The 27,450-nt window shown below is 65.5% G+C and overlaps 1 protein-coding gene and 1 long non-coding RNA gene across 4 annotated transcripts; one reads left to right on the top strand and one right to left on the bottom strand.

The window, feature by feature from the left end:
- Positions 1 to 804: 804 nt before the first annotated feature.
- On the bottom strand, positions 805 to 22,431 carry SLC67A1 (solute carrier family 67 member 1). Of its 3 annotated transcripts, none has more exons than XM_071221370.1 (11): positions 22,194 to 22,307; positions 20,130 to 20,304; positions 17,038 to 17,135; positions 16,146 to 16,306; positions 15,718 to 15,850; positions 9,279 to 9,397; positions 8,033 to 8,140; positions 7,067 to 7,167; positions 3,113 to 3,214; positions 2,882 to 3,002; positions 805 to 1,036 (listed from the first exon to the last, which is right to left on the bottom strand). In XM_071221370.1, the coding sequence occupies exons 2-11, from the start codon at positions 20,247 to 20,249 to the stop codon at positions 849 to 851; spliced, it is 1,251 nt and encodes a 416-aa protein (XP_071077471.1). In that variant the 5' UTR covers positions 20,250 to 20,304; positions 22,194 to 22,307; the 3' UTR covers positions 805 to 848. The 3 variants fall into 3 exon arrangements, with proteins under 3 accessions (XP_071077471.1, XP_053780842.1, XP_053780841.1); XM_053924867.2 differs by lacking the exon at positions 22,194 to 22,307 and adding an exon at positions 21,271 to 21,364; XM_053924866.2 differs by lacking the exon at positions 17,038 to 17,135 and having other exon boundaries at positions 22,194 to 22,431.
- On the top strand, positions 19,974 to 27,148 carry LOC139440904 (uncharacterized). Its single transcript, XR_011651180.1, has 3 exons — positions 19,974 to 20,187; positions 23,921 to 24,298; positions 24,712 to 27,148. It is a non-coding gene; the product is annotated as an uncharacterized lncRNA (long non-coding RNA).
- Positions 27,149 to 27,450: the final 302 nt, after the last annotated feature.

Below are 27,450 nucleotides of genomic sequence, written 5' to 3'. Positions count from 1 at the left end.
GGTGCGCTCTGGCCCTTGGAGGCCCCTCCAGGTGGGACTGTGGGCTTCTGAAGTTGAGGGCTCTGAGCTCTGACAGTTTCCTGTAGAGCTCGCCTGTGGGGAGGGGAGGGGTGGCCTGCACCATCTTGGGGGCACTGCAGGCCCCGCCCAGGGTCTTTCCACACCAGTCACCGGTCACAGCAGCCGCTGGCCTCCCATGCCCAGTGCCCCTTCTCCAGAGAGCCAGGGTGGGGGTGTTAGGGGGTTGATGGTGTGCCCCAGTTCTCCGGCCTGGCTGTCTGGGTCCACCTGCTGGGCTCCCCAACACGGATGAGGGAAAAAACACCCCACAGCCCTGGCCAGGTGGCTCAGTTGGTTAGAACATCGTGCCGACCTGCCAAGGTTTCCGGTTCGATCCACGGTCAGGGCACATGCAGGAAGCAGCCAATGGATGCACCAATAAGTGGAAGAACAAAACCAATGCCTCTCTCTCTCATCAAATCAATTAAAAAGTTAGAACACATTTCCTTGCATGAACAGGAACAACTTTTGAGGGCCTGTGGGCAGAGGGCTCCCGTCTCTGGAAGCCTGGGAAGCAGTACAGGGGAGCTCTCACTGGCGTGCTGAGGGTATGCAGGGGGCAGGGCCCTTCTCTCACAAGGACAAACTTGGGTGACTCTGCCCTCCCCAGAGCCCTGGGGCCCAGCAGCAGGCCCCTCCTCCAGGAAGCCCTCCCGCATCCCAGGCTCCATCTCCAGCTGCGTAGGCCCTGCCCAGCCAGCTGCAGGCAGGCCTGGACGGCCCCCTGCAGAAATGAGACCGGAAGAGGTCCTGGGAGTTTATTGCCCATTTGTGCCTAGGGGCCAAGGTCACTGGACTTTGTTCGTCTGGCGGGGCAGCGGCTGCCTCCAGAGTACCAGGAGGACGAGGAAGTTGACGGCAAACTGCACGTAGCCGAAGATGGAGACGCCGAAGGCGCGGTACAGCAGGCCACCCACGGTGGGCCCCAGGGTGCGGGTCAGTGGCTGCACAGCGGCGCAGAGGCCCAGCATGGTCCCTGTGGGATGGGGGGTGTGAGTCAGGCCTGGGTGGGTCCCTCAGCGTCACCACCCCGGCCGCCCACTTCCAGGATGTGGCAGAGGCCTCCTCTGTCTCCCCAGCCCCTCCCCCAGGGCCTGCGGGAGTGCTCCCCATGGACGCTGTCAGCCCGGGACCCCCCATCCCCCCAGAGGCCTGGGGCTCCCCATGGACTGCTCAGCCATGGAGGGGCCCCCCTGGACACTTGCACCCTGCCACAGAAGGTACCCTGGCACAGGAGGGGCCGGGACTGGTCACCGTCACCGGCCAGGCCACCAGGGAGATGGCAGATACTGGGGATGTGGGCCTGGCAGCAGAAGGTGAGCCACTGGGTGAGGGCTGGGGCTGGGGTGCAGAGCAGGCCATGATGTCCCCAGTGTCCTGCCACGGCCCACCTACCCCCCTAGGAACTAGAGGGGACGAACCTCTCAGGGCTGGGAAGGCCTTCAGAGTCTTAAGAGGGGCCCCCCTGCCTGTGGCCCCACGTCCTAGGTCCAGCTGGCTGCCTGCACACCTGACTCCCTGACCCCCATCTGCACACCCCTCTGTCCACTGTGCCCGGTGCTGTCAGTTCTGCTCCAGCAGGGTCGGAGCCCAGGCCTCCGGAGCTGGACAGCCTGGCTGGGTGAGGGGGCAGCTGCCTGGCGAGGCCCCACCCCAGCTCAGGGCCTTGGGGGAAACGGAGGAGCAGCCTCTCCCATCGCCCACAGACACCAGGGAGCAATTTACCGCCCCCTCTGTGGTCGAGGTTCCCAGGCTAGCACTGGGAACCAGCTCTCCGGCTCTTTCCGGGAGGAGGGCGGGGCCTCAGCACCAAGAGGCCAGGCCCTACCCTCATCCTCTGGGCCTGTTCCTCCAGGCCTCTCCAAAGGGCTGGCCCACCCCCTCCAGGAAGCCCTCCAGGCCCAGCCTGGCCTCCCAGACCCCACAGCCACAGTCTGAGAGGCTTTGGAGGCTCCCAAGGCTGCCCTGAGAAGAGGCCTGGTTCTCCTCAGCCACCCCTGTTCCCCTCAGGCCACCTGACCTCCGTCAGCCCCCACCCGCCAGACAGGTGAGTGGACCGAGGGCCAGCCAGGCCACTGGGCTCTCTAGCCCCGCTGCCAAGGAAGCCTCCATAGGAGCCTGTGGGAGCCCCTGCACTGGGCCTGCACCACGGCCCGGAGAGGGTAGGGGCTGGAGCCTGGACACTGTCAGCCCAGGGACCCCCGTGTCCCCCCAGAGGCCTGCGGCTTCCTAGACGTAAGTAGCTGTCCATTTGTTCACTCGTCCACCCACCCAGGAGGCACCCACGAGCCCCTGGGTGCTGCTCTGGGAGGGAAGAGAAGGCTGGAGCGGGCTCTGGCGTGGCAGGAAGCCCACGCCTCGGGCCCCATGCCCTGCCCACTGGGCTTTCTTCCTAACCGGCTTCTGTGAGAGCCTTTCAGACGCACGCCTCCACTCCTTTGCATAGCTGGGGCGGACCTGGAATGCCATCTTTCCCTCCTTCTTTCTGGTGAGATCCAGCCCAGGCTTTAGAGCCCAGCCAAACACCGCCTGCAGGAAGCCTTTTTCTGGCCCCCAGGTCTGGCCCTGGACTGGTCTGCAGGGCCGGGTGCAGGGCTGGCTGGACCCAGCTGGCCTGGTTGGTGGCTATATTCTCACCTGAGCCCTCTTGCAGCCCACCCCACCCACCCCGCTCACTAAGACTAGGCTGCAGTGCCCAGGGGGTCAGGCGGCCCCGGCCCCAAACCAGACAGCTATGCCGCTGGAGACCGCCAGCAGGCTCCCCGGGGAGGAGGGCTGGGGTCCGGGCAGGCCACCTCTCAGAGGGCCCGGCTGCGCTCACCTGTGTCCGATGCCGAGACAGCCTTGGTCAGCATGCTGTCCGTGACCACGTTGAGGGTACAAAGGCTGAAGACCAGGCCAGGCATCAGGAGGCAGAAGTGGGAGACGTCGGACATCATCGCCTGGCACGGGACAGGGCAGGGGCCACGGTGACGGGGGTCCCCTGGGACTATGGCAGGAGGGCCCTTCCCTGAGGTCCCGTTAGGGTGGCCCTGGGCGGGGCTGCTCTCACCATGGCCAGTCCCACCACGCTGAACACCAGCACGCTGGCCCGGAGCAGCGCTGCCTCCGAGAAGCGGCTGCTTAGCCGCCCGACGACTAGGCCCTGGACGACCTGAGGGGACAGAGGAGGGTCTGGACCGCGGCTGCCCCGTCCCCCGCTGGGGACCACAAGGTCTGCAGCCCAGTCCCTGGGAGATGGGGGAGGGGCCGGGTGGCTCCTGCATGCACATGCTTCCACACGCATGCACAGCCAGCTACTCACAGGTCCAGTTCTTGCGTTCAGAACCAGCCTCACCCTTTAGTCTCAGTCATGACAGACATGTTAGTGTTGGGGGGCTGAGGGGGCTGCTGGGGGGCTGGGGGACCATGGGTGGGGCAAATCTGTCTTTACCATTTGAAAATGCTCGGCCTGGGGACCCCTGTGGTCCTGTGAAGGCCCCTCTGGTGTCACCTGGCCCCCATGTGTCCCCGCCCCAACTTTGCTTCCTCAGACCTTTGTCTTCTCACCGGGGCGGCAGGGCCCGCCCGTCTCACGGCGCGGAGCCGCAGCTCGGAGGAGGGGTGGTTGCACGGGGGCTGAGCCCGGTGCCCGCATGCCCGGTGCATCCTGAGCCCATCTGGCCTGACCGAGGCCCAGTCCTGTCTACCGAGGGCCGTGCCTATGCTGGGCCAGGAGCTCTGTGTCCTCCCCATACCCTGCGAGGTCACCACCCCAGTTGCAACTGGATAAACTGAGGCCCAGAGGGCTGACATCATCAGCTCAGGGTCCCAAGCTGGGCAGGGGGCGGGGCACCCATCAGCAAGTGCCAGTCCTGGGCCTGGTCAGGCGAGGTCCCCAGGGGCAGGGGGCAGTCTCTCCGAGGCCACCTGCTGTGCCCCCCTGTCCCTGAGCCCTTCACTCCCTGCTGCGCCCCAGGAGCTGGTTGAAGAGGGGACACTTTCTCTGTGCTGCCCTTCCTGCCCGTGGCAGCTCTTCTCCCAGGGACATTCACCAGGGACGTGACTCAGAGGGCAGGCCCAGGCCCAAGGCCACGCCCAGGCCCGGGCGAGCAAAGTCTCCATCTGGGCCTTTCCCATCCTGTACCTGGCAGGCAGGAAGCTCCGGCACTCTGGGCTTGGAGCAGCGCACCCCAGGGGGCGGGCAGGCTGGGGGCAGCGCCGGCCTGGGCTGGGGTCCTGGGTCGGCCCAGCCCTGTGGAATGGCAGGCACCAGCCCGCCTGCCTGGCATAACGAAACTGCCTCAAATCAGAACCATAAGCATCCTTCTGAGAAGAAATCCCTGCTTTTGCACTCGGCTTTGCCTCCCTTCTTGTCCGCATTTGGGCCTCAGCGTTTCGTCTAGACCCAGAGACCAAGCCCCTGACGTATCCACTGAGAAAGGCCTGGACTTGTCCAGCCAGCAAACGCGCCCAGGTCTCCCTTCCTCCTGACCCTCCCCACAGCTCCTGTCCTGCCAGGTCACCCCGCCGCCCACCTCCGAGGGTCCCCTTCCTGCGGCCCCACTGCACTCGAGTAAATCCGGTTGTTCTTGGCGTGCAGACCACCCCCTATAGTGTTTTCAGAGCCTGGGTCTCTCCCTTCAAGCCAGAGTGTATTTCCACCTGAGGGCCAGCGCACTTGCAGCCCCTCTGTGACCCAAGGCTCTCTCACCTGCAGTTTGCTCCCCTAAGGCCCCCACCAGGGCCTTACCTCACACAGCGCCCCCTGCTGTCTTCCTCCCAGCTGCTAGTTACCCTGACGGTGGCTGAGTATGGGGCACGGATGAGCTGAGTGGGGAGCTCCTGCAGGAGGGCCTGCAAGGGACAGAGGGCCAGAGGCCCACTGGGGAGAGGGGTCTGCTTGCTGTCCCCTCATGTTAGGACTACCTGGGCTACCATGCCTCGCCAGCCCCCACCCCCAACCTACACAGGGAGTGGGGGCAGGGGCTGCTGTAGCCCCCTCGGGGTCTGACAGCCCCCCAGGGTAGGGCAGGAAATGGTCTGGAGGAAGCAGCAGGTGTGAGCCCAGCTGCAAGGGACCAGATGGGTGGCCTTTCCAGACCCTCGGGGGACCATCCCTTCCTTGGGCAGGCTGCAGAGGTGGCAGGGGTGCAGGGGGTGCACAAGAAGCTGCCTGAGGAAGGAGGCTTCAGGCCTTTCTCTGCAGACAAAAAACCCAGCCCCCTGCCCCACCCCTACCCCTGCTTGGGGCCTCCATGGCACCCACCCCCACCCCACCCTGGGGCTCTGGCACACTGGGCCCCACTGGGCTCCCTCCTTCCTCCGTGCACAGGCTTGGTCTCCAGGCAGACGTTCATAACAAGGCCTGGGAACCCAGCTTTGGGTGTTATTGTTACTATTTTATTATCGGCCACAATAATATTTATTTTAAATTCAACATTTTAATATTAAAACATTAACGTTATTTTTATTATTAAAATTTTAATGTTGTTAAAACTAATATTATTAATTATTATTAATATTTAATTTTATTATTTTGGGTGTTATTGTTACTATTTTAGTATTGGCCACAATAATATTTATTTTCAAGTTTAATATTATTTTAATATTAAAACAATAACATTAATAATATTAAAATAATATCAACATCATTAAAATCAATAATGTTAATTCGATATTATTATTATTAATATTTAATTTTATTATGTTGGATGTTATTGCTATTTTATTATTATTTTGGGCGTTTTCTTTTTGAAAGATTAGACAGAGGGGAAGGGAGGGAGAAAGAGAAGGGAAACATCAATGTGTGGTTGCCTTTCGCACACCACCCACTGGGGACCTGCCCACAGTGCAGGTGTGTGCCCTGACTGGGAATCGAACCGGCGACTCTGTGGTTTGCAGGCCGGCACTCAGTCCACTGAGCCACACACCAGCCAGGGCCATGTTTTCTCTTTCTCTCTCTCCCTCTCTTTCTCTTTTCCCTGCAACCCCAGCCTCTCTTTCCTTCCCCCTGCTTCTCTCTCTCTCTCTCTCTCTCTCTCTCTCTCTCTCTCTCTCTCTCCCTGTCCTCCAAGTTCCCCACTCTGCCCACGGCTGGTTAGGGCTGGGCCCTCCCGGGGAGCTATTTCAGCACCGGGGTCTACACCAGTCCTGGGCCAGGAGCAAGGGGAGCAGAAGGCTGGGAGGTGGCAGGAATGCCGAGTGCTTCCAGAGAGGCCGAGAGCCCCTCCCGGCCCCAGTAGGACCTAGCACAGCCCCTTTTGCGCTCCGGCTGTTAGGCAGACATCCTGGGTGGTGGCAGCACGTCACCACCTGTCCCCACTGCCCCGGGGCTGGGCCCAGATGCCCAGGAGGAGCTGGGCTTGGCTGGGCCTGGAGCTGGGGGTCCAGGGGGCTGGCAGACAGGACGCTGCAAACTGCTTCTAGGGCGGTTTTTGACACCGAGCAGCCAGCTCAGGGTGACGCACGGTGACAGCAGTGTCCGAGCCAGAGTGCTGCTTGGATGGGGCCCCCAGGGTGCCCGGCGCTGGCCCACCGCTTTGCCATGTCAGCCCATCTACTCAGCCCGCCGACCCCGCCAGCAGGGCTACGGCTCCCGCACTGACAGACGCAGAAACGTGGACTCGGGGACACAGGGCGCAGGGGGATCTGGCCTGTCAGCACACGGCTGGCCGGCAGCCCCGATTCTCCTTCCTTGCACCCCACCACTGGGTCTACCCATCTCCATGTCCCGTCTGCTGCCGGGCGCTCAGAGGTGCACTCAGTGAACTGGGGTCCCCAGACATGCCGCCGCCGACCGCAGGCCAAGGGTGCCCCAGTCCCTGCTGCCCTCTAAGATGGGACCCCGGCAGGTGGGCCCACAGTGGGTGCAGAGCCATGGGAGCCCGAGGGCAGAGGCGACCCGCTGGGGGTGTGGAGGGGGCTCGGAGAGGCAGGAGAGGAGGATGACAGTGCAGAGCCCAGCGCCAAGGGAAACTGAGTCGTGCCTGGGGCCCCCAGCCCATGCCTGGGGCCCCGCACTCACCATCAGGAGAACCCCAAAGAAGGACATGAGGTAGCCGGCCTGGGCGGCCTCCAGTTGGAAGAAGTCCATGGAGATGATGGAGAACATGACCATGAAGAGCCCTGGGCGAGGCAGTGGGGTCAAGGCCGGCCGGCAGCCCGGGCTGGCCAGCCAGGGTGCGGGGGCCTGACCACAGGGACCGCTTCAGGGCAGGCGCCAGGCACCCGCCGGATCAGGGAGCCTTCCTCGAGTTCGGCTGGGACACGCTGCCCCTAGGGGCTGTTGCATGGGCAGCAGGAAAGGGCTGGATGCACCCCCAGACGGGTGGCACCCCAGCGAGGGCAGTTGATGGAGGGGGGTCCCAGGGCTGACGTGGGACAGGGTCTGGCCCAGGCCCACCAGGGGCCCCCAAAGGCCCCTTTCACTAGACTGGTGACATGGTCCAGTCCCTGAGCCCCAGCGGGCCGGCCTGGGGCCGGGAGGGAGCTCAGTGGGCTCGGTAGGCCTGGGAGCTTCAGCACGGCGTTGCCGGGAGACCGAACGTTCTGTGTGGCGGCACGGGGCAGGGGCCAGGGGCGCGATGGCCACCAGGGACTCCTCAGGGTCCACCCCCCCCCCCCCCAGCTGGCCAGGACTCAGGAGTGGGCCACGTATGTGCTCGTCATCAGCTCTGGCTCCATCTCTCAGACTGTCCGAGAGGACCGGGAGGTCACAGGCTGGGCAGCCAGGACAGAGTGACAGGGGCTTCAAGGGGGCCTGAGTGGCTGCAGGACGGGGAGGACACGGAGGACACGGAGCCTCCACACCTCCATGCCTCGGGACTGTTTCCCCTCTGGGACAGATGTGGCTGGATATGGCCCAGGTGGGGCCTGAAGGGAGCGAGCCAGAGCAGGCAGCACAAGGCCGAGGGGCGGGGCGAGGCCCTGGACACGGACCTCTGTCCTCGGGGCCTGCGTCGGGGCTGCCCGGGGACAGCCCAGGACTCACCGGAGGGGAAGCCGGAGACCACTTTGACCAGGAACACCGGCAGGACGCTAGGCTGAAGCAGCAGGCGACTGATGGCCTTCAGGTCAAACACACTGGCCTGGGGGCCGCCTAGGACACCCGAGAGACCTGTCAGGCCCACGCCGTAGGTCTTTGCCCCCCTCAGCCTAAATGCCGGGGTCCAGGCCCAGGAGGTGGGGGTGGCCCCTCATCCCTGCCTTCTCCCCACACCCGTCACGGGCACAAACTCTCCCAGTTTCTCCCCAGCGGCCTCGGATGCCTGTTCATGGGAACAGGAGCCTGGGCAGCTCACCCCACCCCCGGGACAGGCCCCTCAGCCCCCACTGGCCCGGGGATCCCGGGATTCCAGGAGGGGCTCAGAAAGCACAGTGCCTCCACTCTGACAAACTGGCCTGGACCTGGGCACCGAGGGACCTCACCCATGCCTGGGCAAGGGTGTGACAAACCGGTGAGGCAGCCCCTGCCTGGGGAGTAGGGCCACTCTCGGTGCTGAGCCACCCAGGGGACACTTTTGAGCACCGCTGGGTCACTGGCCTCCCAGCGGAGCTTGGCCGTGCCCGGCTCTGCCTGTTCTCCTGGGCCTCCTTCACGTCACCCGATCCTCTGCACCTTGTAGGCCAGGCCCCCAGCCCTGTCCCCACACCACCCTCTTCCATCCCAGCCGCTGCCCCGGAGGCCGGTCTCAGGACGGTTCCCATGGTGGTGGCGGGGGGCAGCTCTCTCTGTCCCAGACGTGCTCTCGGTCACGGGGCAGGGCACCGGTCTGTCTCTGTGCCTCCATGCAGGGGTTAGGCTGGGGACGCCCTGGGGGCCCCCTCCCCACCGCAGCACCCTCGCCTCTGCCCCAGGGGAGGCCCCTAGAACCTCACACACCCTGACCTGGCAATGCCCTGCTGCCACTTCGGCACCCGCCCTGCCCGTGCTCACTCCTGGCACCCCCCGGGGCCCTCTCGTAACCCTCCACTGCCTTGGACCTCAGTCTCCACGCTGCCTGGACAAGGGTCCCCTTTGTGGCCACACCTGGCTTGGCTCCGAGGGTGTCAGCACCCTGAGGGGCACATAGCCCCGCTCCTGGAACAGGAAGCCACTGTGCAGGCAGGCCAGGGTCTGGGCAGCTCCCACCCCAGGGAGCCCTGCCCCAGTAGGAGGCCCAGGGCACAGGCTGCAGGGCCGGAGCCTCATGCTGTGCTGGCTGAGCTTCAGGAGCACCGTGCCCAGGGGGACTCACCTGCTGGGGCAGCCTGGCCGTGGGCGCTGGCCCTTTTGGTGCTGGTGGGGATGCAGGTAAAGCTGAGGACCGCTCCCAGGAGGTTGGCCACAAAAGCCACGAAGGGTGGACACTGAATCCTGGGGTGACAGGCGTGGTCACACAGAGCCCACGTGGCCTCATCTGGGCCGAGGAGGCCCCTTCCCATTCCCCCTTCCTGGGGGGACAAGTGCGCTGGACCTTGGGAGGGTTTGGCCCAGCAAAACCCAGGACACCTCCCTCGGGCACTTCCCTCCTGCCAGCACCACCCAGGGCTGCGGCCCAGACCGTTCCCTCCACTTTCAATCCTCGCTAAGTTAGAATTATTTTTAATTGAGTGTACCGGGTGACACTGGTTAATACAATTATGTCGGTTTCAAGTGTGCAATTTTACTCAGCACCCTCTGCGTGTTGGGTTGTGTGTTCGCCCCCCCTCCTGGTGTCTCTGTCCGTCAGTGCCCACCCCGCCCCTCGCCTGCTCCCCAGCCCACACTCTCACTCCTGGGGGAGTGTCTCCGGCACAGGCTGCAGGCGGGAACTCAGCTCCTGACCCGCTGAGCACAGGTGTGCGCACACACCAACCGCACGGCACACCACACACATGTACACACACGTGCACACAAACCATGCACCACACGCACACACGGGTACACATACAGCACACACATGCACACACAAACCGTGCAGCGCCGGTGCATGCACATCCTCGCCGAGCCCCCTAGGGAGCCATGGGCGGGCAAGACTCTGCCACACACTTGTGGGACCGGGGATGTCGGTGGCCCCAGTGCCCCGGCCGCCCTTGTTTCTCAGGCCGGGAACTGCCGGGACTCACTCAGCAGTGGCGCTGGCACTTGTCCAGCCTGCGTGTACTGCTGGCCCCACCCCACAGGTCTGTCTCTGTCTCCCTACCCCCAATGCCCAGCGCCCCGAGGCCGGCTGTTAAGGCTTTCTCACTGCACGGCCCCAATCTGCGGACTGGCAGGTCGTGGACTGGCAGATGGAAGGTCAGTGGGCACTGGACCCCAGAGTGGCCCCGCAGCCTCCTCCTCTGGCCGGCAGCAACTGATCGGTGACGTGAGCAGGGCCGAGCGGCTGGCCCCAGAGAGAAGGGACCTTTCTTCAGGACTCTGGCCTCCGAGGCCCAGACGTCACTGCTTGGGGCCGACGGGGACAAAAGCTGCTTTCTCTGCCAGATGCCCCGGAAATGTGGGGGAGCAGAGGCGGCCACTTAGATGGCTATTTTGGGAGGCTGGTGACAACCGAGAGGTGGAGCCAGGCCGCTTCTCTGGGAATCTCGGTGGGGCCTTGCGCAGTGGCCAGTGACCGAAGGGGCTCAGGGACCCCAAGGGCCCTGGGAAGGAGTAGGGGCTGTCCTCCCCGCTCAGGGCCCTCCTAGGACAAAATGCCAAGGAGAGCGGGACAAAGGTGGGGCAGGGGGAGGCAGGTTGGGGGGAGGCGGCTTCAGCTCAGGCCCCTGCATGGAGGGTCTCCTTGCCTGGAGTGCCCACCAGCCTCCTGTCCACAGCTGGGGCGCCTCCTGCCCTGGGGACCCTTGCAGAGCGAGGTCACCGGGGGGGGGGGGGTGCTGGGGCTCACCAGGCCCTCTGCAGAAACTGAACACCGATCATGCTGGGCTCCGCGCCGGGCGCCTTCGTCCTCCTGGCCTTTTATTTTGGGTTGAAAGGATGGGCAGGAGGCTGGCCGGCCCGCCTCAGGGGCGCCATGAAAGGACACCCGAGTCCTTCTCTGTGGTCATCTTGATGGGGGACCTCCTTCCCTCAGGATGCACAGGAGGGCCACCCTCCCGGGACACCCCCAAGGTTGCATGAGTCCCTGGGGCACCTGGCTGTCCTGAGGTCCCTTGTGGCGCCCTGTTCACCCTGACCTCGAGGCCTGGAGTGTGCCCACCCAGCGAGGACCCTGTGCCTGTGTCCATTCCTCCTGGAGCTGGAGCTGCCTTCCCCACCTGCCCTGAGGCTCCGAGAGGCGACAGAACGAAGGCGGGGTCCCCTGGCCTGGCTGTGGGGAGGGCCCAGGGCCTCCCAGCACCCCTCTCCTGTCTGACAGGCTGGGGCAGCCGGGACCCAGCTTCATGGGACACGTGCATGTGAGGGGCTGTAGAATGTCGCCGGACGTCCACATGGGGCTTGGAGTGGAGAAGCCACCTTGCCCCAGGGGAAGGACCCTGTGGCACGGTGGACCCTAGAACACTGTGGCCAGGACCACAGAAGGGAACCGTACCCACTGGGGTTTCCTGCTGGTGGGGCCACTCCTGGTTCAGACCCCCTCTGGCTTTCAGGTCCAGAAAAATGCCCCAAAGCCGTGTCCAGCCTTGCTCTTGGCAGCCCTCTGTGTGCCCCAAGCACCTGACCCTCCCCTGACCACACAGGCCTCCTGCAGGCCCCAAGCCCCTGCCTGCCCCCGGGCCTTTGCACGGACTTCCCCTCGGCCTGGGACACAGCCGCTCCTGCAACGGCTGGCTTCCTGTCTCAGGTGGAGGCCGAGACCCCAGCCTCGCCTGGAGCCCTGTGTGTGCTTCCTAGCGCCTGCACCCGGGTCACCTGCAGGGCCTGTGACCCCTGGGCTGGGGGGGCAGACACCGGGCTGGCCTGGTGCTGCTCGGCCTCGGTGAGCCACCTGAGCTGCAGGCGGGGCGGGCGGCGGGCCTGACAGGTCGTGAGTCACTCCTGCACCAGTGCCGTTCGGGACAGCCCCGGAAGCCTACTCATTAACTCGCAGAGGAAGCGGCTGTGTCACCAGCCGGAAACCTTCCATCAGCACCGCACTGGCTGATAAGGGTCCCCGTCTCAGACCCAGGGCCAGGACTCCGTCTTGGGAGGCCGTTTCGCTTCCTGATAAATACCTGCTCAGTCTGGAGGGCCCCCTGGGGGTCAGAGCCAGTGACCCAGCAGCCAGTTAGTGCCTGGGGCTGGGGGGCCAGCCCGTGCGGACACTGAGACCCATCTCTGCCTGACCGCAGGGTGTTCTGGCCGGACCCTCATCCCGCCCAGCGCTCACACTGTCCCAGGCCTCTGCAAGTGGTACGCATGACTTCCTGTGGGGCCGTGCTGGGGGCCCGGAGATGGCAGGCGGCCTCCCCTAGCCCTGACACTGGGGAGCCGCAGATGCCCCCACCCCTGCTTGCTTTGAGCTTAGGGTACCTCCTTGGCCTGATTTGGCCCTCCTTCCCGCCAACTCCAGGCCCAGGGTGGGTATAGCCTTGAACCCATCCAGGGGTCAAGTCCGAACCTGCGACCTTGGAAGCCCAGGGTCTGCCCTGCCCACCCAGAGAGGGAGGGCAGGGGGCTGGAGGGCTGGGCCCTGAGGAGGAGCTGGGCAGCCCCTCAGCACTCAGAGGAGCAGGGGGGCCAGCCAATGACCCCCAACAATCAGGTGGCCACCAGCAGCCCTGATAAGAGGCTCCCCACTTCCTTGAATACCTGGAACCTGCCCCCCAGGACCCGAGTCAGCTAGGCTCGCAGGCTGGTGCCGCCCACCCGTGAGATACACCACACCACCCTCCTGGTGGGCGAGTGTGACAGAGCTGCTCCAGGCTGCGAGGGCTGGGCTCAGGGCCACCGGCACAGAGCTGCCCCCGCCCCACAGCCAGCCAGGCTTCCCAGCCCCAGCTCCAGGTGGGGCCCAAACCAGTTATACCAGCGCCTCTGCATGGGGCTGCCAAGGCCACTTCCTCCCTCCACCTGCTCCCCATGCAGGAGGGGGTATGGCTGGGGCCTTTCTGGACAGGGCGGGGGTATCGGGGAGGCAGGTCAGGGAGACGGGGTACCGGCAGCCCCTTCCCCTGGGCCTTGGACAAAGAGGCAGCTCCATGCCCCCCACCCTGGGGGGCCTCAGTACGCTCACCCATCAAAGGACATTCCAAGGACGTAAAGGTCCTTAGATCTTGGGATGAAAGAAGGGAGTTAATGGAATGTTCTGGAAGGAGAGGGCAGGGGCGGTGGCTGTCTTGGTAGCTGCTGGGAGGGAGAGAGAAGTGGTAACCTCTGGGTCAGCAGCTGGGCTGGAGAAGGAGGCAGGCGGTGATGGGAGGGGAGGCCGAGGCTCTGAGGGCCTGTTTCCCAGGTGAGCACCCCTGGTGAGGTGAGGGAAGGTGCCAGTCGGGGAGGCTGAGAAAGCCCCCTCTGCCCTGGGTGGGGGGCCTCTCCCGCCCCCGCTCTGTCTTCACTCCTCTGAAGCCCCTTTCCCACTCACAGCCCAGCCATCTTTATTCTCTCCCTGGGAGACGTAGATCCTCTCCCCCAATCCGGGTCCATTGGGTTATGGAGCCAGCCTCCGGCCCCCGCCCAGCGAGAAGGCAGGCGGCACCTGTGCAGGCGGAATCTGTGCTCACTCTTGGCCCTGTGGGCATGGAGGGCCCACCCCTCCTCCACCCACATGCCCCTGGCCTTCCAGGAAGTTCTCATGATCTCTTTTCCTTCTGGTCCTCACTGTGTCTCCTCTTGGACACCTGCTCTCCCACCCCCATCTGAGCCACCTTCCAGGGCTCAGAAACATCCCAGGAACATGTAGCCCTGCTCTATCCAACCCCCAGGCTCCCTCACCCTGCAGCCTGTCCCCTCAAGGAGCCCTACGGGGCATCAGACTTAGCCTGAGGAGACCCCCGCCTCTTCCCGCTGGCATTCGGGGCCGCTGACACCCCAGCCAGGCCCACAGCAGCGCCCCAGGGCCAGTCCGAGACTGGCTCAGCCCTGAGTTCACATGCGCACCCCGCTCACTAGCAAAACCAAGTGGGCCAGAACCTTCCCTCTGCTCGCTCCCTCCGCCCTGGCCCAGCCTGGCCCAGCACCCCAGCGACCTCGCTGGGCCCCCTGCACTGGCCCCAGCCCCCACATTTGCAGCGCGGCACCTGGGTGACACCGGCTGGCTGGTGCTGCCCAGGGCTTCACGGCCTGCCTGCCCCTCCGTCCCCTCCCTGCCTCCGCTCTCACTCCCTCCAGGTCGAGGGACCACCTGCCCCAATCCTGCTGTGTTCTTACACCTCGCAGCTCACCCTGACGCTACGGGGTGACATGGCCGATTCATTTCATCTGAGACCTCGGCCTGTTGCGTCCGCCACTGCATCCAGAATCCAGCATCCCAGGGGCGCTTAGCAGGCGCTCAATAAACATGGGCGAGGAAGCGGGCACGAAACGGTCCTGCCCTCCTGCCCGAGGCGCTCAGCCGAGAGAGTCCCGAGACCCAGGCTCTGATTTAAATGCTAGGGTGGGGGGCATGGGTGGGCACAGAGACCTCCCTCCAGGGAGGTACCGTGTGACAAAGCCACCATGCCTGTCTGTCCCCCAATCCCTGGGGCTCGGCCGTTACCCAGCTGCCTCCACCACTGTTGGGCCTCGTCTGGGGCACTCAGAAGCCTGTGGAAACTGCGCCCCCCAGAGGCCTAGCAGCTGGCACAGAGTCCAAGGTGGGGGCACTGGGTGCCAACAGAGGGCGGGCCCACCGCCCCGCCGTGCGGCAGGTGTGTGCGTGTCTGTGAGGTCACACACCAGGAGGGCTCCCCTCCTGAGCCCCGTCCCAGTTCAGCTCGCCCAGGCCTGCGCAGGGAGGGCCGGGTCGGGGTGACCGGCTGGCACAGGGCCTCCGGTCAGGGAGCAGGTAGCGCCCTGTGCCCGCAACAGGGCCGGGGAGCCATGGCCCCTCAGTCCAAACCACAGACTTGGGCCCGAAGGCAGGTGAAGGGCAAGGTCACTCCCATGAAGAAGTTGATTTTGAGTGGGTGCTGGGGTGCTTCCGGGAAGGGGTAAATGAGGGCGGGGCGGCCTAGGGGTGCTGGTCTCCAGCAGCGGAAGGGAGGCCCTGGGCCCCTCCAGGGCCAGGTTTCCGGGGGCCAAGGTGAAGCCCTTCTCCTGGCAGGTGTGCCCAGGCCGCGGCGCAGCCAGCTCCACGCAGCGGCACCACTTCTGGAGGGGAAGACCTCAGACTTGTGTGTGTGTGTGTGTGTGTGTGTGTGTGTGGGCGATGGAGGCCTTCATTCACACACACAAGCTGCTGTCGCCCCCTCTAGAGGCTGGAGGTCCAGCGTCCCCATCGCAGGGCCCCAGGGGCCGGTCCCGTTTTCCCAGGACGTTGCCCCCAGGGCCTGCCTTTCGGTTTCCTTTAGGAGATTAGGTTCCTTAATAACCTGGGACCGCCCAGGGATCAGCGACCTGAAGGGAACTGGGCCTGCCGCACCTGGCCGGGCGGCTGCGCGGGGCGGCGGCGCCCCCTGCTGGCCACTCCCGCCCCTGCCGGCTCCTTCCCCGCGCGAGGCGCCCTCCGCCCGCCGCAGCCCGGGGGTCTTGCAGGTGGGGAAGCCGAGGCCCGGGCGGCTGTGGGGCCCGGCCTCGGGCCCAGAGCGCGACCAGCCTCGGCGTCCGGACCCGCACCCCCACCGTCCCCGGCCGGTTCCCGCCGCACCACTCACCCGCAAGCCGCGCTCAGGGTCCCGCCGAGCAGGGAGCCGAAGATGGTGCCGACGCCAAAGCAGAGGCCGAGCCGGCCCAGAGCCGCGGGCCGCTCTTCGGGCGCGGACAGGTCGGCGACGACCATCTGGGCCGCTGCGGGTGAAGCAGGGGCTGAACGGCCTGGTCCCCCGGAGGACCCCGGGGCGGCCTAGGCCACGCCCCCACATGGCCCCTCCACCGTCCAGGCCACGCCCTCAACCTCCCCTTGCACCTCAGACGTGCCCCCATTGACCACGCCCCCAATCTCTTCCTGCACCCCAGACCTGCCCCCCACCCGCCAAGTCACACCCCACACCACTCTTGCCCTCTGACCTGTCCCACTCCGCCGCACGCCACGCCCCCACGCCGCCCCGGCCGGGTCCCCGCCGCAGGCCCCCGCCCGGCCTACCTGGCAGCATGTGGATGAACACGGCCGGCAGGCGCGAGGCGAAGAGCAAGGCCACGCCGGGCAGGGCCGGGCTGCAGGCAGCCGTCAGGAGCAGGTAGAGCGTGGAGGCCGCCAGGAAGGAGACCGTGAACGCGGCCCGCGCCCCTCGCTGATCCGCAAACCTGGGGGGCGCCACACCTGTGACCCTCACGGACGTCGCGCAGGTCCCCCTCTCGGTGCCCACGCCCAGCCCTGGGACTGCCGGGCTCCCGCAAGGTTGGTCTGGTAGATCCTCGTGCTGTGAGGGTGGGCAGGGGAAGGCCTGGGCACCCGCCCCTGGTGGGCTGCTGGGCCTCCCTCCTGCCAGGGCTTCGGATCCCCCACCCTTCCAAAGGGGCAGCTGTCAGTGACCTCGGGGTGTCCGCCCCAGACGGGCAACCCCACGCCCTGCGAGGTGACTTGTAGGATGGGAAGGGGCAGGACGCGTGCGTTGTGGGAAAGCCGCTCTCCCTTCGCGCTCTCCCCCCTCCCGGCCGAGTGCCGCTCGCTCTGCAGTTGTTCTGAGGGTCGGACCCTGCCCCGCTGCTCCGTCCACTGCGGCCTTCGCAGGAGGACCCGACCAGTGTGTGGTTCGGGGAGGTGGGGTGTCAGAGTCCTAGTCCCCAGAATTGCCTTTTCCAGAAAAGTCATTTGTCAGCCCAGCTCACTGGGGCCGGGGGAGTCTGGCCCATCCAACCCTCTCTCACAAACCAGAATTAGTGGAAGTCCCGGGCGGGGGACACCCCACCCAGCCCAAAAGGGACTCCAGCGCTTCTGCGCCTCAGCGTGACCCTCTGTGAAACAGGCGCTGCCGTGGTCACCCTGGGGGGCCCGGCGTGAGGTCGGGGACCTGGCAGGACCCTGCCCCAGGTACCTGCCGAACACGGGCCCCCCCAGCAGCTGCAGCATGCCGAAGGTGGTCTGCAGGTAGCCGAAGGTGACGGAGTCCAGGCCCAGCCTCCGGGACAGGTACTGAAACACAGGCGTGGCCCCTGGTCAGGGGCTGGGAGGGGTGGCCCCGAACAGGCTGGGAGGAAACCGTGGGTTTGTCCCTGAGTGCCTGGCAGTAGGCCTGGGGATGGGGGGACTCAGGGGCTCATCTCAGAGCAGGAAGCCGGTGGGGGCTCCGGCTCTGGGCCTGGGGAGGGCTGTGTGGAGGTTTGGTGAAGGCAGTGGCCGGCCCCCCTTCCCCTCCGTGGGGTAGAGCTCACGTGGGTGGGGGGGCACCCAGCTCCCACCCTTTGGGCTCCATTCACTCAGTGCTGCGTGGTGACATCTGCAGTGCCCCGATGACCTCCGGGGGGCAGCCCGCTTCCCAGCAGGACCCGGGCCTGCTCCTGCAGGAAGCCGGTCTGGGGAGTGAAAGGCAGTGACCAGTGTCCCTCCAGGGGACCTGAGGAGGCGGGGACCAGGTCTGTGTGACTTCAGCACTCCTGTAGCTGCTCCTTACCCTGCAGACCTCAGAGCTCTGGACCCCTCCCTCCAGGGACCCCACTTAGAATGGGCTGGAGTGGGCCTCCCCCATAGCTCTGCTGAGGTTTTCGCCCTGAGCACTTCAGACAGAAGGGAGCCTCCTCTGGAAGGAGTCTTCGCAGAGGTGACCCGGCTACAGCAAGGTCGTTGGGGCGGGCCCCCATCCAGTGCGACTGTGTCCTGTGTGAGGGGGACTTGGACACACGGCCACAGCCAGGGACGTCTGCTGCCACCAGATGCTGGACGTGGTGGTGGGGGGAACCCCCTCAGGCTTCACTCCGGGCCAGCAGCGCCTGGGTTTGGATTTCGGGCCCCCAGAACGGTGAGACAGTAGATTTCCGACTCTCTCAGGCAGGGTTTCGGGGCTTCGTCACAGCAGCCCCAGGAAATGAGGACACTGCGTCCCCGAGCTCACCTGTGCCCTCCCTAAGCTCCCTCTGGGACAGCCACCGCACGCTTTCTGTCTCGCGTGTGCCCCCGCCCCCAGGGCAGCTTCCTCGGTCCCAGGGTCCTGGGCTGTCCCCACCACCACTGTCTGCTCCTCCCCGCACTGGGCAGCCTGGCCGGGCTGTCTGTCTGTCCTGGGTGCAGTCAGTCATGTGTGACCCTGGCGAGTCCGTTCTCTGTCCTGCGCCCACTGTGCCCACCCCTTCCCCCAGCCCATCCCAGCCTCTGGCCCCCTCAAGGGCTGGTTCTGGGAGATCTCCCCTTCCTGCTTCGTTCTCCTGTCCGAGGAGGGACTCTGCTCTCTCTTTGCCACTCTCCGCCCCTCCCCTTGTTCCTTTTGGCCACAGGGCCTCTAGGAAGGGCTGCCCAGGCTCACCGTTGCCCCCTTGCCCCATCCACCTGGGGGCTCCTGCTCCTCCCCCACCGCCCGAGCGTATCCCTCTTCTCCCATCTCCAAGGTCCCATCTGCTCTGGGCGCTCCTGGTTTTTCCCGCGAACCTGACCTCTGACCTCCGCCTCTGCTCCCCCAGGGGAGCCCAGCCTGGGGAACACCGTGTTCCGTGATCCCCACGAGCCTGCGGGCTGTGCAGCGGAGGCTGGGGAAGACAGTGGCCCCTGTCCCAGCAGCTCTGTCCTGAACTGCGGCTGGCTCTCCACCCAGTGTCCTCCAGCACGGGCGCTAGTCTCCCTCCCAAGGGTGCAGGTCCAGACCCCCGGCGTCACCTGACATCCTTCTTCTGTGCAGGCCCCCGTCAGTCCATTAGCAACTCTTGGGGCTCAGCCCTGACCACTGGGCCGACTCCTGCCGCACTCTGTCGTCCTCCATCATCCCTCTGGAGACCCCACGCCCCTCTCCGGCCTCAGCTCCCTCCCGTCCATCCCCCCACCGACCTCACTGCTGCCCCCGGGCCTTTGCACCGGCCAGGCTCACACCTTGTCTCCTTTAAGCCTTTGCTTCCCCGAAGCTCGCCACGCACCCTCAGGCCCCCCTGCCTTTTCCATAGCACAGTCTACCCGGCATCGCTGGGTGTGAGCAGGCATCACCGCCCCGCCCCCACCGCACACAGACACAGCTCGGCAGACCGCCAGCCCAGCCAGTCCCCGATGTGCTCCGCTGTGTTCTGAGTTCCAGGAACAGGGCACACCTAGCGGCTGCCCAGTGGGCAACACGGAACAAATGAACGCAGGCGCCCCCACCCACAGGGGCTGCCTCGCGGGGCGCCCAGCTCTTCTGAGGGTTTTAACTGTTCACCCATCACTCCCCACACCGCCCCTCTGAGGGACCCTTGTCATGGCGTGGACATCAAGGTGCCTGCCCAGGCTGCCGGGCTGCTGAGGGGGGAGGTGGCTCGGACCGGGCCATTCGGTGAAAGTGTGCTGGGCCCTGGGGTGGGCTGTTGGGCCCACCGGTTGGCCTGGAGCCACAGCCAATGCAGGAATTGGTGACAGAGGCGGCACCCCTTCCCCACCAGACCCCCAGGTCCCGGGAGAAACTTCTGAAAGTGCCCAGGGGCTAGTGCCACAGCCCCACCCAGGCCAGGTGTGGGGTCAGCAGAGGAAGGAGGTGCACGGTGCTGCCCTGGCGCCCTGGCGGGGGCAGGCCCCACCTGATGCCCTGTGCGGGGTGCAGGCTGGCTGCCCGAGCCTGGGCCAGCTGGGACCAGGGATGGAGGGACATGGCGGCAGGTATGTGGCAGGTGTCAGCAGAGGCCTGAGTGCAGCTAGAAGGTGAGCTAAGCAGGTGAGGGGGGCGGGTATCAATAGGGCAAAGTTAGCGGCCGGGAGCCAGAGGGCAGTGAGCACATGTGGCTCCCTACAGCCCCTCCCCTGGGCGGGCCGAGCGGCCAGTGTCCAGAACGTGTAGATGGGGGTCAGGGGTCAGGAGGCACAGTCCCTGGGTCCCTCACTCAGCTGCAGTGTGGCAAGGGCTTCCCAGCAGGAGGGGCCGGCAGCATCAGGCTCCCACCCCCGCCCCTGCCCCGGCACGGGTGGACACTGAGAGGGACTGAGAGGGCCCGTGGGGCGGGCTGCCTGAGCGGCACTCACCGGCAGGACGGAGAACTGCATAAACAGGCAGCTGAATTCCACGGAGGCCAGCACATAGGTGAGGAGGAGGACCCAGGGCCGGCCCAGGGCGCCCACCTGAGCAGCAGATGGGCCCCGCATCCTGGGCACGTGCTGCTGGAGACCCTGCCGGGGTCCAAGTGGGAGGCTGGCGGACCTGCCCAGGGGTAAAAGTCCTGCTGTGCGGGGGCGGGTGCCGAGTCGCCGGTGGGGGCGGCTGGTGCCCAGCCTGGCGGGGGTGCCCAGGGAGGACGCAGTGCCGGGGGACCCCTGCCTGGGCTCTCCAGTCACCCACTCTGTGACCTTGGGCCAGGCTTGCTCCTGGGGAAGGTGACAGGTGGCCCTCTCTCTCCACAACCGACTCCTCTGGTGTCTGGGCACAGCCCCCATGGGACTGGAGACAGGCCCCCCAGGAAGGCCTCCACACCCCACTTGAAGAGCCAGCCAGGGCTGGAGTGGGTGCTGACTGAAGCCCAGGTTGGTGGCTCCTGATGGCACGGGGCCGGCGTGGGTCCCTGTGCCAGGGCCAGGGGCTCCGAGGCCCATAGGGCACCCCCACCACTCCGGAGCAGCTTTCAGTGGAAGGCCTACCTTCCTGGCTCCTCCAGCCAGAGCCCGAGGGGCTTCTAAAGTGGCGTGGGGTGGGGTGGCGGGGGGAATACACGCAGCCTTCCAGGCGCCCCCGGCAGGGCCGCTCTGCCTCATCTGCGGCAGCTGGGCCCTTTCTGCCCGCCGCCCCATCACTGGACCCCGATGTGCGGCCTCACGGAGCCCGCTGCAGAGCCCTGCCAAGTGAACAGTGGGCTGCACGGCGGGGCCCCGGGGTGGCCTGCAGAGCCGCGTCCCCGAGGCGTGGTGCAGGGTGACAGCAAGGAGGGGTCCCTGGCTTATGCTCAGCCATCTCAGGGTGCAGGGAGTGGAGGGCAGGGTGGGGGCCGCCCTCACCCCGGTGACCTCAGGTCCCTGCTTTGGCAGGGCTCAGCCTGGGCGCCCGACCAGCCCTGTGTCCTGTGGGCTGAGCCCATCTGGGTGAGACCTCGCCCGGCAGGGGCTCAGCTCTGGGTCTCACCCTCTCAGGGCGACCCGAGACTCCAGTCCTCCCAGAGGGACTGGAGACACCCACCTTCTGGGGGAGATGCGTGGGACACCCCCCCTACTGTGCCTGGCCTCCCTGCTGGACTCAGGAGAGTTCAACATGCGCCCAGAGGGCCTGCCCCGTGGCGCCACCCCATGTCCCCGCCTCCTGTTCGTGCCCCTCCCTCCCAGGACTGGCAAGCGCTCTGTTTCCCTCAGGTCTGCGTGCGAGGCAGGAACTTGGCCTCTGAGCAGCCCTGGGCGTCCAGGCCCGGCATGGGGTGGGGAGGGGATGGAGGGGATAGAGGAAGTGGAGGGAAAAGAGGGGGCAGGGAGGGGCCATAGAGATCCAGAGGAGGGGCAGGGAGACAAGCGCTTTTGGGAACCTGCCCTGACAAACCAGGAGGCTGCTGGGGTGACAGGGATGTCTGCGTCCCCCATTTCACTTGCGGTGCCCAGGGAGGGCGGGAGGGCTGGCCAAAGTCCAGAGTGGGGGTGGCTCATGCTCCACTCCTCTCTATATAGTGGACCATGTTCGAGGAAGATTTCAGTCCCAACAGGGCCAATGGGGGTGTATTTGCATCTGAGGACAGGGCATCCCGTTCTCTGCCAGTGTCAGAGGTGCCGAGAGCGAGGGAGCCCAGGGTGGGGCAGGCGAGCCAGCCAGGCGCTGCTGGAAGGGCCCGGGGAAGCGGGTGGAGACAGCAGTCTCAGGCGGGCATGTCAGATTCAGGGCTCCTGGGGAGGGGCGGTTGGAGCCTGTGGCTCCATGCTCCAGGGGACAGGGACTGTCCCCAGGAGGCTCCAGAGCCCACAAGTCACCAAGTTCCGGGCCTTGCCCGGAGTTGGACCTCACTTGGCTCCTCCTGGTTTCTGGGGCAGAGGTGGGGGCAGGAGTCTCCTGCTGGTCCAGGGACAGGCAGGGGAGGCCAGGGCCCTGGAGGGGTGGGCAGGAAGGGACTGGTTACTCACCTCTTCCTTCCTCCTGCGTCAAGTGGGGCCCATGGGTGGTGTGAAATTGAAGCAGAGGGATCAGATCCAGCCTGAGTGCTGTGGGCTGGCTCAGTGAGGGCGGGAGCTTCCTGGCCCTGAGGAAGTATGGGAAAGTGGCCTGCCGAGCACAGAGGAGTACCCGGACCCTGGCCATACAGGTGCTCTTCCGCCAGAGCGAGCAGCTTTGGCTGTGGGCCAGCATGGGTGACTTGCTCACTGGGCTACTCAACAAAAGGGGGGTCCTGCAGCCCCCAGAACCCCCACCCCACGCCATCCCAGCCTTGGGGCCCCCTTGGAGAAAATCTGCCAGATCTGGCCACTCCAGGCTGACCGGAGTAACCTGAGGTGGGGGGGGGAGGAGGGCTTCTTGGAGGAGGCGACGCCTCCATAGAGCCTATGACTGCAGACCCCCAGTGAGGGAGGGCAATGCCACGGGAGGGAATGGCATGGACGGAGCCCAAGCTTGGGGTGTTTAGACGTGGAGCACTGCTGATGGGGTGGGGACAACGGTGTGCTCGGGGGTGCAGAGTCTGGGTGAGGTCCAGGCCTCAGGGTGTCCTGCAGGTCACGGCAAGGCCCTGGGGCGTCCCCGAGCTGCGGGATCCACCGGGCCAGAGGACGTCTGAGCAGGTGACGGATTGTAACACAGGCAGCCTTGCGGAAACCCACAGATTTATTGAGCACCTACTGTGTGCTCGGCTCTGGGCCAGGTGCTTGGGCTAGTTTGCCCACAGGTTGGACTGTCCTCGTGTGGCCAGCATTGGAGTGCCTGTGTGCGCACATGTGTGTGTGTGCGCGCACACACGTGTGTGTGGGAGAGGGCCGGGGTACCCGGCGTATGTGGTATGGAAGGAAACCGCACGCCGGCCTTGCTCTGTGCACGGGGCAGCCGTCGCTGGGCTCTGAGCTTGCCTTGTGTCCTGGAAGGAACCCCTGGGCCATGTGCTCATCGGGGTGGGCGGCCCCAACGGGGGTGATGGGGACAGGAATGGGAGGTGGCAGTGGAGGGTGTGAGGGGTGGGGCTCTGCAGCAGGAAGGGCTGACAGGTGTCCTGAAGGTTGGGAGTGGGCCTGCACGGGGGAGCTGCCGTCAGCTGAGCAGGGGCTGGGGGAAGGGCTTCTGGGCAGGAGCTGCTGGGGCTCAGTGCCCGAGCGAGCGGAGAGTACTTAGGGCCCTGGCTGCAGATGGACCCTTGCATGGGTTGAGGAGGGGCCCCGAGGAAAGTACTTTGAACAGCGCGTGTTACTCTTATATTCCTCAGGGGGCCACCTTAAAGATCACCTCTTCAGGGGTGCCAACAAAGTTGGGGCTGGGGCTGGGCCAGGGCAGGTGGCAGGGTGGGATGTGGGTCCCCTGCAGGCCCCGCAGCGTCTGAGCCCCGGTGAGGTGCAGTTTCAAGCCTCCGCCAGCAGGGGGCGGTCGGCCCTGGCAGCAGCAACAGCAGCAGCAGGTTGCTGCTTCCCATCGTCAGGTGATCCGGTCCTGGGCAGTCCGACTCCAGCTTGGTGTCCTTGAAGTCACAGTTACACGGCACGCCCCAACCTGTGCAGCTCCATCTCGGAGGTGATGGGGTTAACGGCTGGGCTGGCAGGTGCCGAGGAACCTTCCAGAACTGGGGTCTGTGAAGACTCCTGGGCAGGGGCTTCTTGGAGGGTGCGGGGACTGGCCCTTCCCAGCTATGCATCACTTCCATTTTACCCTGCAGGTGGGTCTGTGGCACTGACGTCTTCAGCCTGCACAGCCGCATCCCAGGTGGAGGCTCTGCCAGCCAGTGGGGCTTTCTCCACCGGCCTCCAGGGGTCCAGGCACTCGTGTCCAGGAGGGAGGGCAGAGGCCTGGGGTTGCGGATGGGCGAGGGCACACCTTGCACCCTCCGAGCGCTGGGCCCTGCAGGGCTCACGCCAGCTGACGGCCACAACTGACAGCAATGAAGCCTTGATGGGGAAGCTGCTGGGAGCTGCGTCCGGCTGACAGGCCTACAGACAGAGCTCGGGGCCCTCGGGTGACAGCTGGGTACACTGCGGAGTGGCCACGTCCCCTTCCTTCTGCAGCCAGAAGATAGGGGAGCAGGGCCCTCACCCAGGTACCACCAACCTGGCTTGCCTGGGGCTGTGGCATTTCCTGGACGTGGGGCTCCCCATGGGTCCCTCTGGACTTGGAGGAAGGGAAGAGGCTTGGGGTGCACAAGTTCTTGGGGCCCCACTTCCAGGCCCCTCCAGGGATGCTGTCCCTGGGCTTCTGGACGGGGGTAGGAACAGCAGTTCCAAAGGAGGGCTGCCTGTCCAGGGAGCCAGAGGGGCAAGGGCCCCGACGGGCGTGACGGTGTGGACAGGCAGCCTGGGGTCTGGCAGGGGTGGCCTTTGAACGTCACAGGAAAGCTGGGCTCAGAGAGCAGCCATGCACCTGTTCGCCAGGCCGGGCTGGGGGAAACCGAGGCAGGTGAGGCGGCCGCTAGAAGGGACCGCCTGGTGCTCTGAGCTCCCACCCCACACCCAGTGTCTTCCAGAACCTCCAGCCACTGGAGACTCAGCCGAGTCCAGAAAGAAGCAGGCAGGACTTCCGGAAGCCAGGAGGGGACGCGAAACCATGCACTCTTCGCATCCTAGAGCGACCCACTGTCCTCTGGTCACCTCCTCCTGCCTGGGTGGCAGTTTCAGCGAGCCAAGTCACTTAGTTTCTGCTGGGGACAGCCACACGGGCATCTCCAGAAGGTTCAGCCCAGCCTCCCTACTGCTCTGCTCTGGGCGCCTGGGACCCCGCTGCTGGGTGCTGGGGGGCTCCTGCCCCAGGGCCTGGGGTCTGCTGCTCGGCTCCAGGCCAGCAGGGTCCTGCCCACACTTTGCAAACCAGAGAAGCAGGAGCTGCCCTGCGGGACTTGGCACCAGTCACGGCCCTGACCATACCCTGGACCCCTGCCTCATGGGGCCACTGGCCGGCAGCCCAGGAAACCTGGTTTGTTCACCTATTTCTGCCTCCACCCACTGGCCTGGAGCCCCTGGACGGAAGGGCACCCCGAGGTCCTGGGGAGATGCGTGTCTGCTGGCTGGGCAGGTGGACACGGACGAGGACACTGATCGGACACCCCCAGGCCAGGCCCTGACCTGACAGACAGTGAGGGGCGGCCAGTGGCACGCTGCCAGCAGGGGCCAAGCCAGGACTGGACCAGCTCTGCAGTCAGCCCTGCCGGGTGGCCTCTCCATGACTCACCTCGACGAGGGTCCCGTCTTCTCAAGCCTCAATTTCCCCACCTGTGAAATGGGGACAAGAGGAACCCTGCCTCATGGGGTGCCTAGGATCACACGAGATGATTCCCACAAGAAGGGCGAGGCATGGGGCTGCCAGCAGCTGCCGCCCCCGCCATGCATGCAGCTGGGGGAGGTGGTTGCTCGGTGGGGACACTCTCCTCAGTCCTAGAAGTCTGTGCCCCAGACTCCTCTGATCCCTGGGGGCGGCAGCTGTTGCCAGCATTGTCCAGGCTGCTTATTATGCAAATAATGTTTCCTCCCGTCAGGCCATTGTTAGGGGCTGCAGGTCAAGGGGGAGGGGCAGTGCCTTGTTGGTGTTGGAGTCTCCCCGCCAGCCCATAACCCCGGGTTCAGCAACTGTCCAGTTTTTTAAATGTTTTTCATTTATTGATTTGAGAGAGAGAGAGGAAGGGAGAGAAAAACATCAACTCCCTGTACGTGCCCTGACGGGGATCGAACCGGCAGCCCCGAGTGTATTGGGATGATGCTCTAACCTGTGAGTGCACGGCCAGGGCGCAACAGTCCAGTTTTCATTACTAGGGCAACTGGGTGGTCTCTGGTGCTGGGCTGCGCCCGGCCCGCCCCTCTGGGCTGCAGGGAGAGACCGAGGGTGGCGTGGTGCTGCGGCCTCCTCCAAGGGAGGGCCCTGGGCCGGACCCAGAGGACGTGGCCTCTGAGCCCATCAGGAGCCCTACAGATGAGGAAGCAGAGGCACAGAGAGGGGAAGCCACTTGCCCAAGGTCACACAGCTGGGAAGAGGGAGTCGCTCTGCCCAGCTCCAAAGCCCACAGGGTTGCCGGGTGGCAGCCCTGCCCTGCCCCTTCCCCACCCTCCAGTGAATGCTGCTGGCAGGGAGCGGCCAGGAGGGACAAGCCAGGTGCCACCAGCCAGAACCCGGTCCCCTACGAGAGCGTGGGCTGCACCGGCCCCCCGTCCCTGGACCGCAGCCTGTCTTCCCCCACCAGCACTCACTCCGTCCTCCATCCTAACCCCGAATCCCAGGGCCCCCGAGCCCTGGCACCAGGCCCACCTCACCTCCCTCCCAACCTCTGCTGGCCGCACGACTCAATCAAAGGACCCTGGGATCGAGCTGGAGCCCTTGGCATTTCCAGAGGCAACCAGCTCCTGGGACCTGCAGCCTCTCCAGGCCCCGCTGGAACTCAAGCACCACTGGCTGTGACAGCCCCCACCCAGGCCTGGGCTCCTCCTCTTCCCCCCAACCTGGAGTGGGCCCTGATGGGGGCTCCTGCTGTTCCCCACTCCGGGCCATCCTGGTATGGGTCACCCCAGGAGCTGTGAAGGTTCCGAGTTTGTACCTGGCTGTGGGCGGCTTGGAGAGGGACCCCAGGGTTCCCTTGGGTGGTAGTCTATTTGGGGGTGTGGCTGCGGATGGACATTGTGGGGCGCGCACACACCCCTCAGGCCGGTTGGCTCACTGCTGCTCCCCGGGCCTTGCTCCTGCCTGGACACAGGAGCTGTCTTGGGGGTTCGAGGGAGCTGGAGCCCAGGGTCCCAGTGGGTGCCTCTCGTGGCCACCCAGGCCGCAGGACTGGGGCCAGCAGGGGTGGGCGGGTGTGGGCCTAATGGGGGCCACGTCAGCCCCAGCTCTGCAGGGTCGGGGCTTCGACCAGCGGCACTGACAGCGAGGGAAGGCAGAGGGCGCTCGCAGGCCGGCAGTTGTAGGGGGACAGGGCAGGAAGAGGAAGAGGAGGAGCTGGGGGAGGAGGGAGGGAAGGAGGAAGGGGCGGAGGGCTGGAGGGCCGCTGGGGGGAAGGCGGGAGGGGAGGAGGGGGGAAAGAGAGAGGAAGAGGGGGGAGGGGAGGGGAAAAGGAGGGGGAGGGGCCGGCCTTCTCTTCAGCCTGGATCTACCCCTTCTCCCCTCCCTGCTCCTTGGCCCCCTGGCTCCCGGCCCCTCTGATGCTATTTCCCACTAAGGTGTGAGTGACAGCCCCCCACCCAACACCGAGGGAGGTTAGGGTTTTCTTTTGAA

This window comes from Desmodus rotundus, chromosome 5 (assembly GCF_022682495.2).
Source record: "Desmodus rotundus isolate HL8 chromosome 5, HLdesRot8A.1, whole genome shotgun sequence".
Taxonomy (NCBI): Eukaryota; Metazoa; Chordata; class Mammalia; order Chiroptera; family Phyllostomidae; genus Desmodus; species Desmodus rotundus.
The sequence above is the reverse complement of the archived record's forward strand: the minus strand, read 5'-3'. Positions and strand labels throughout refer to the sequence as shown.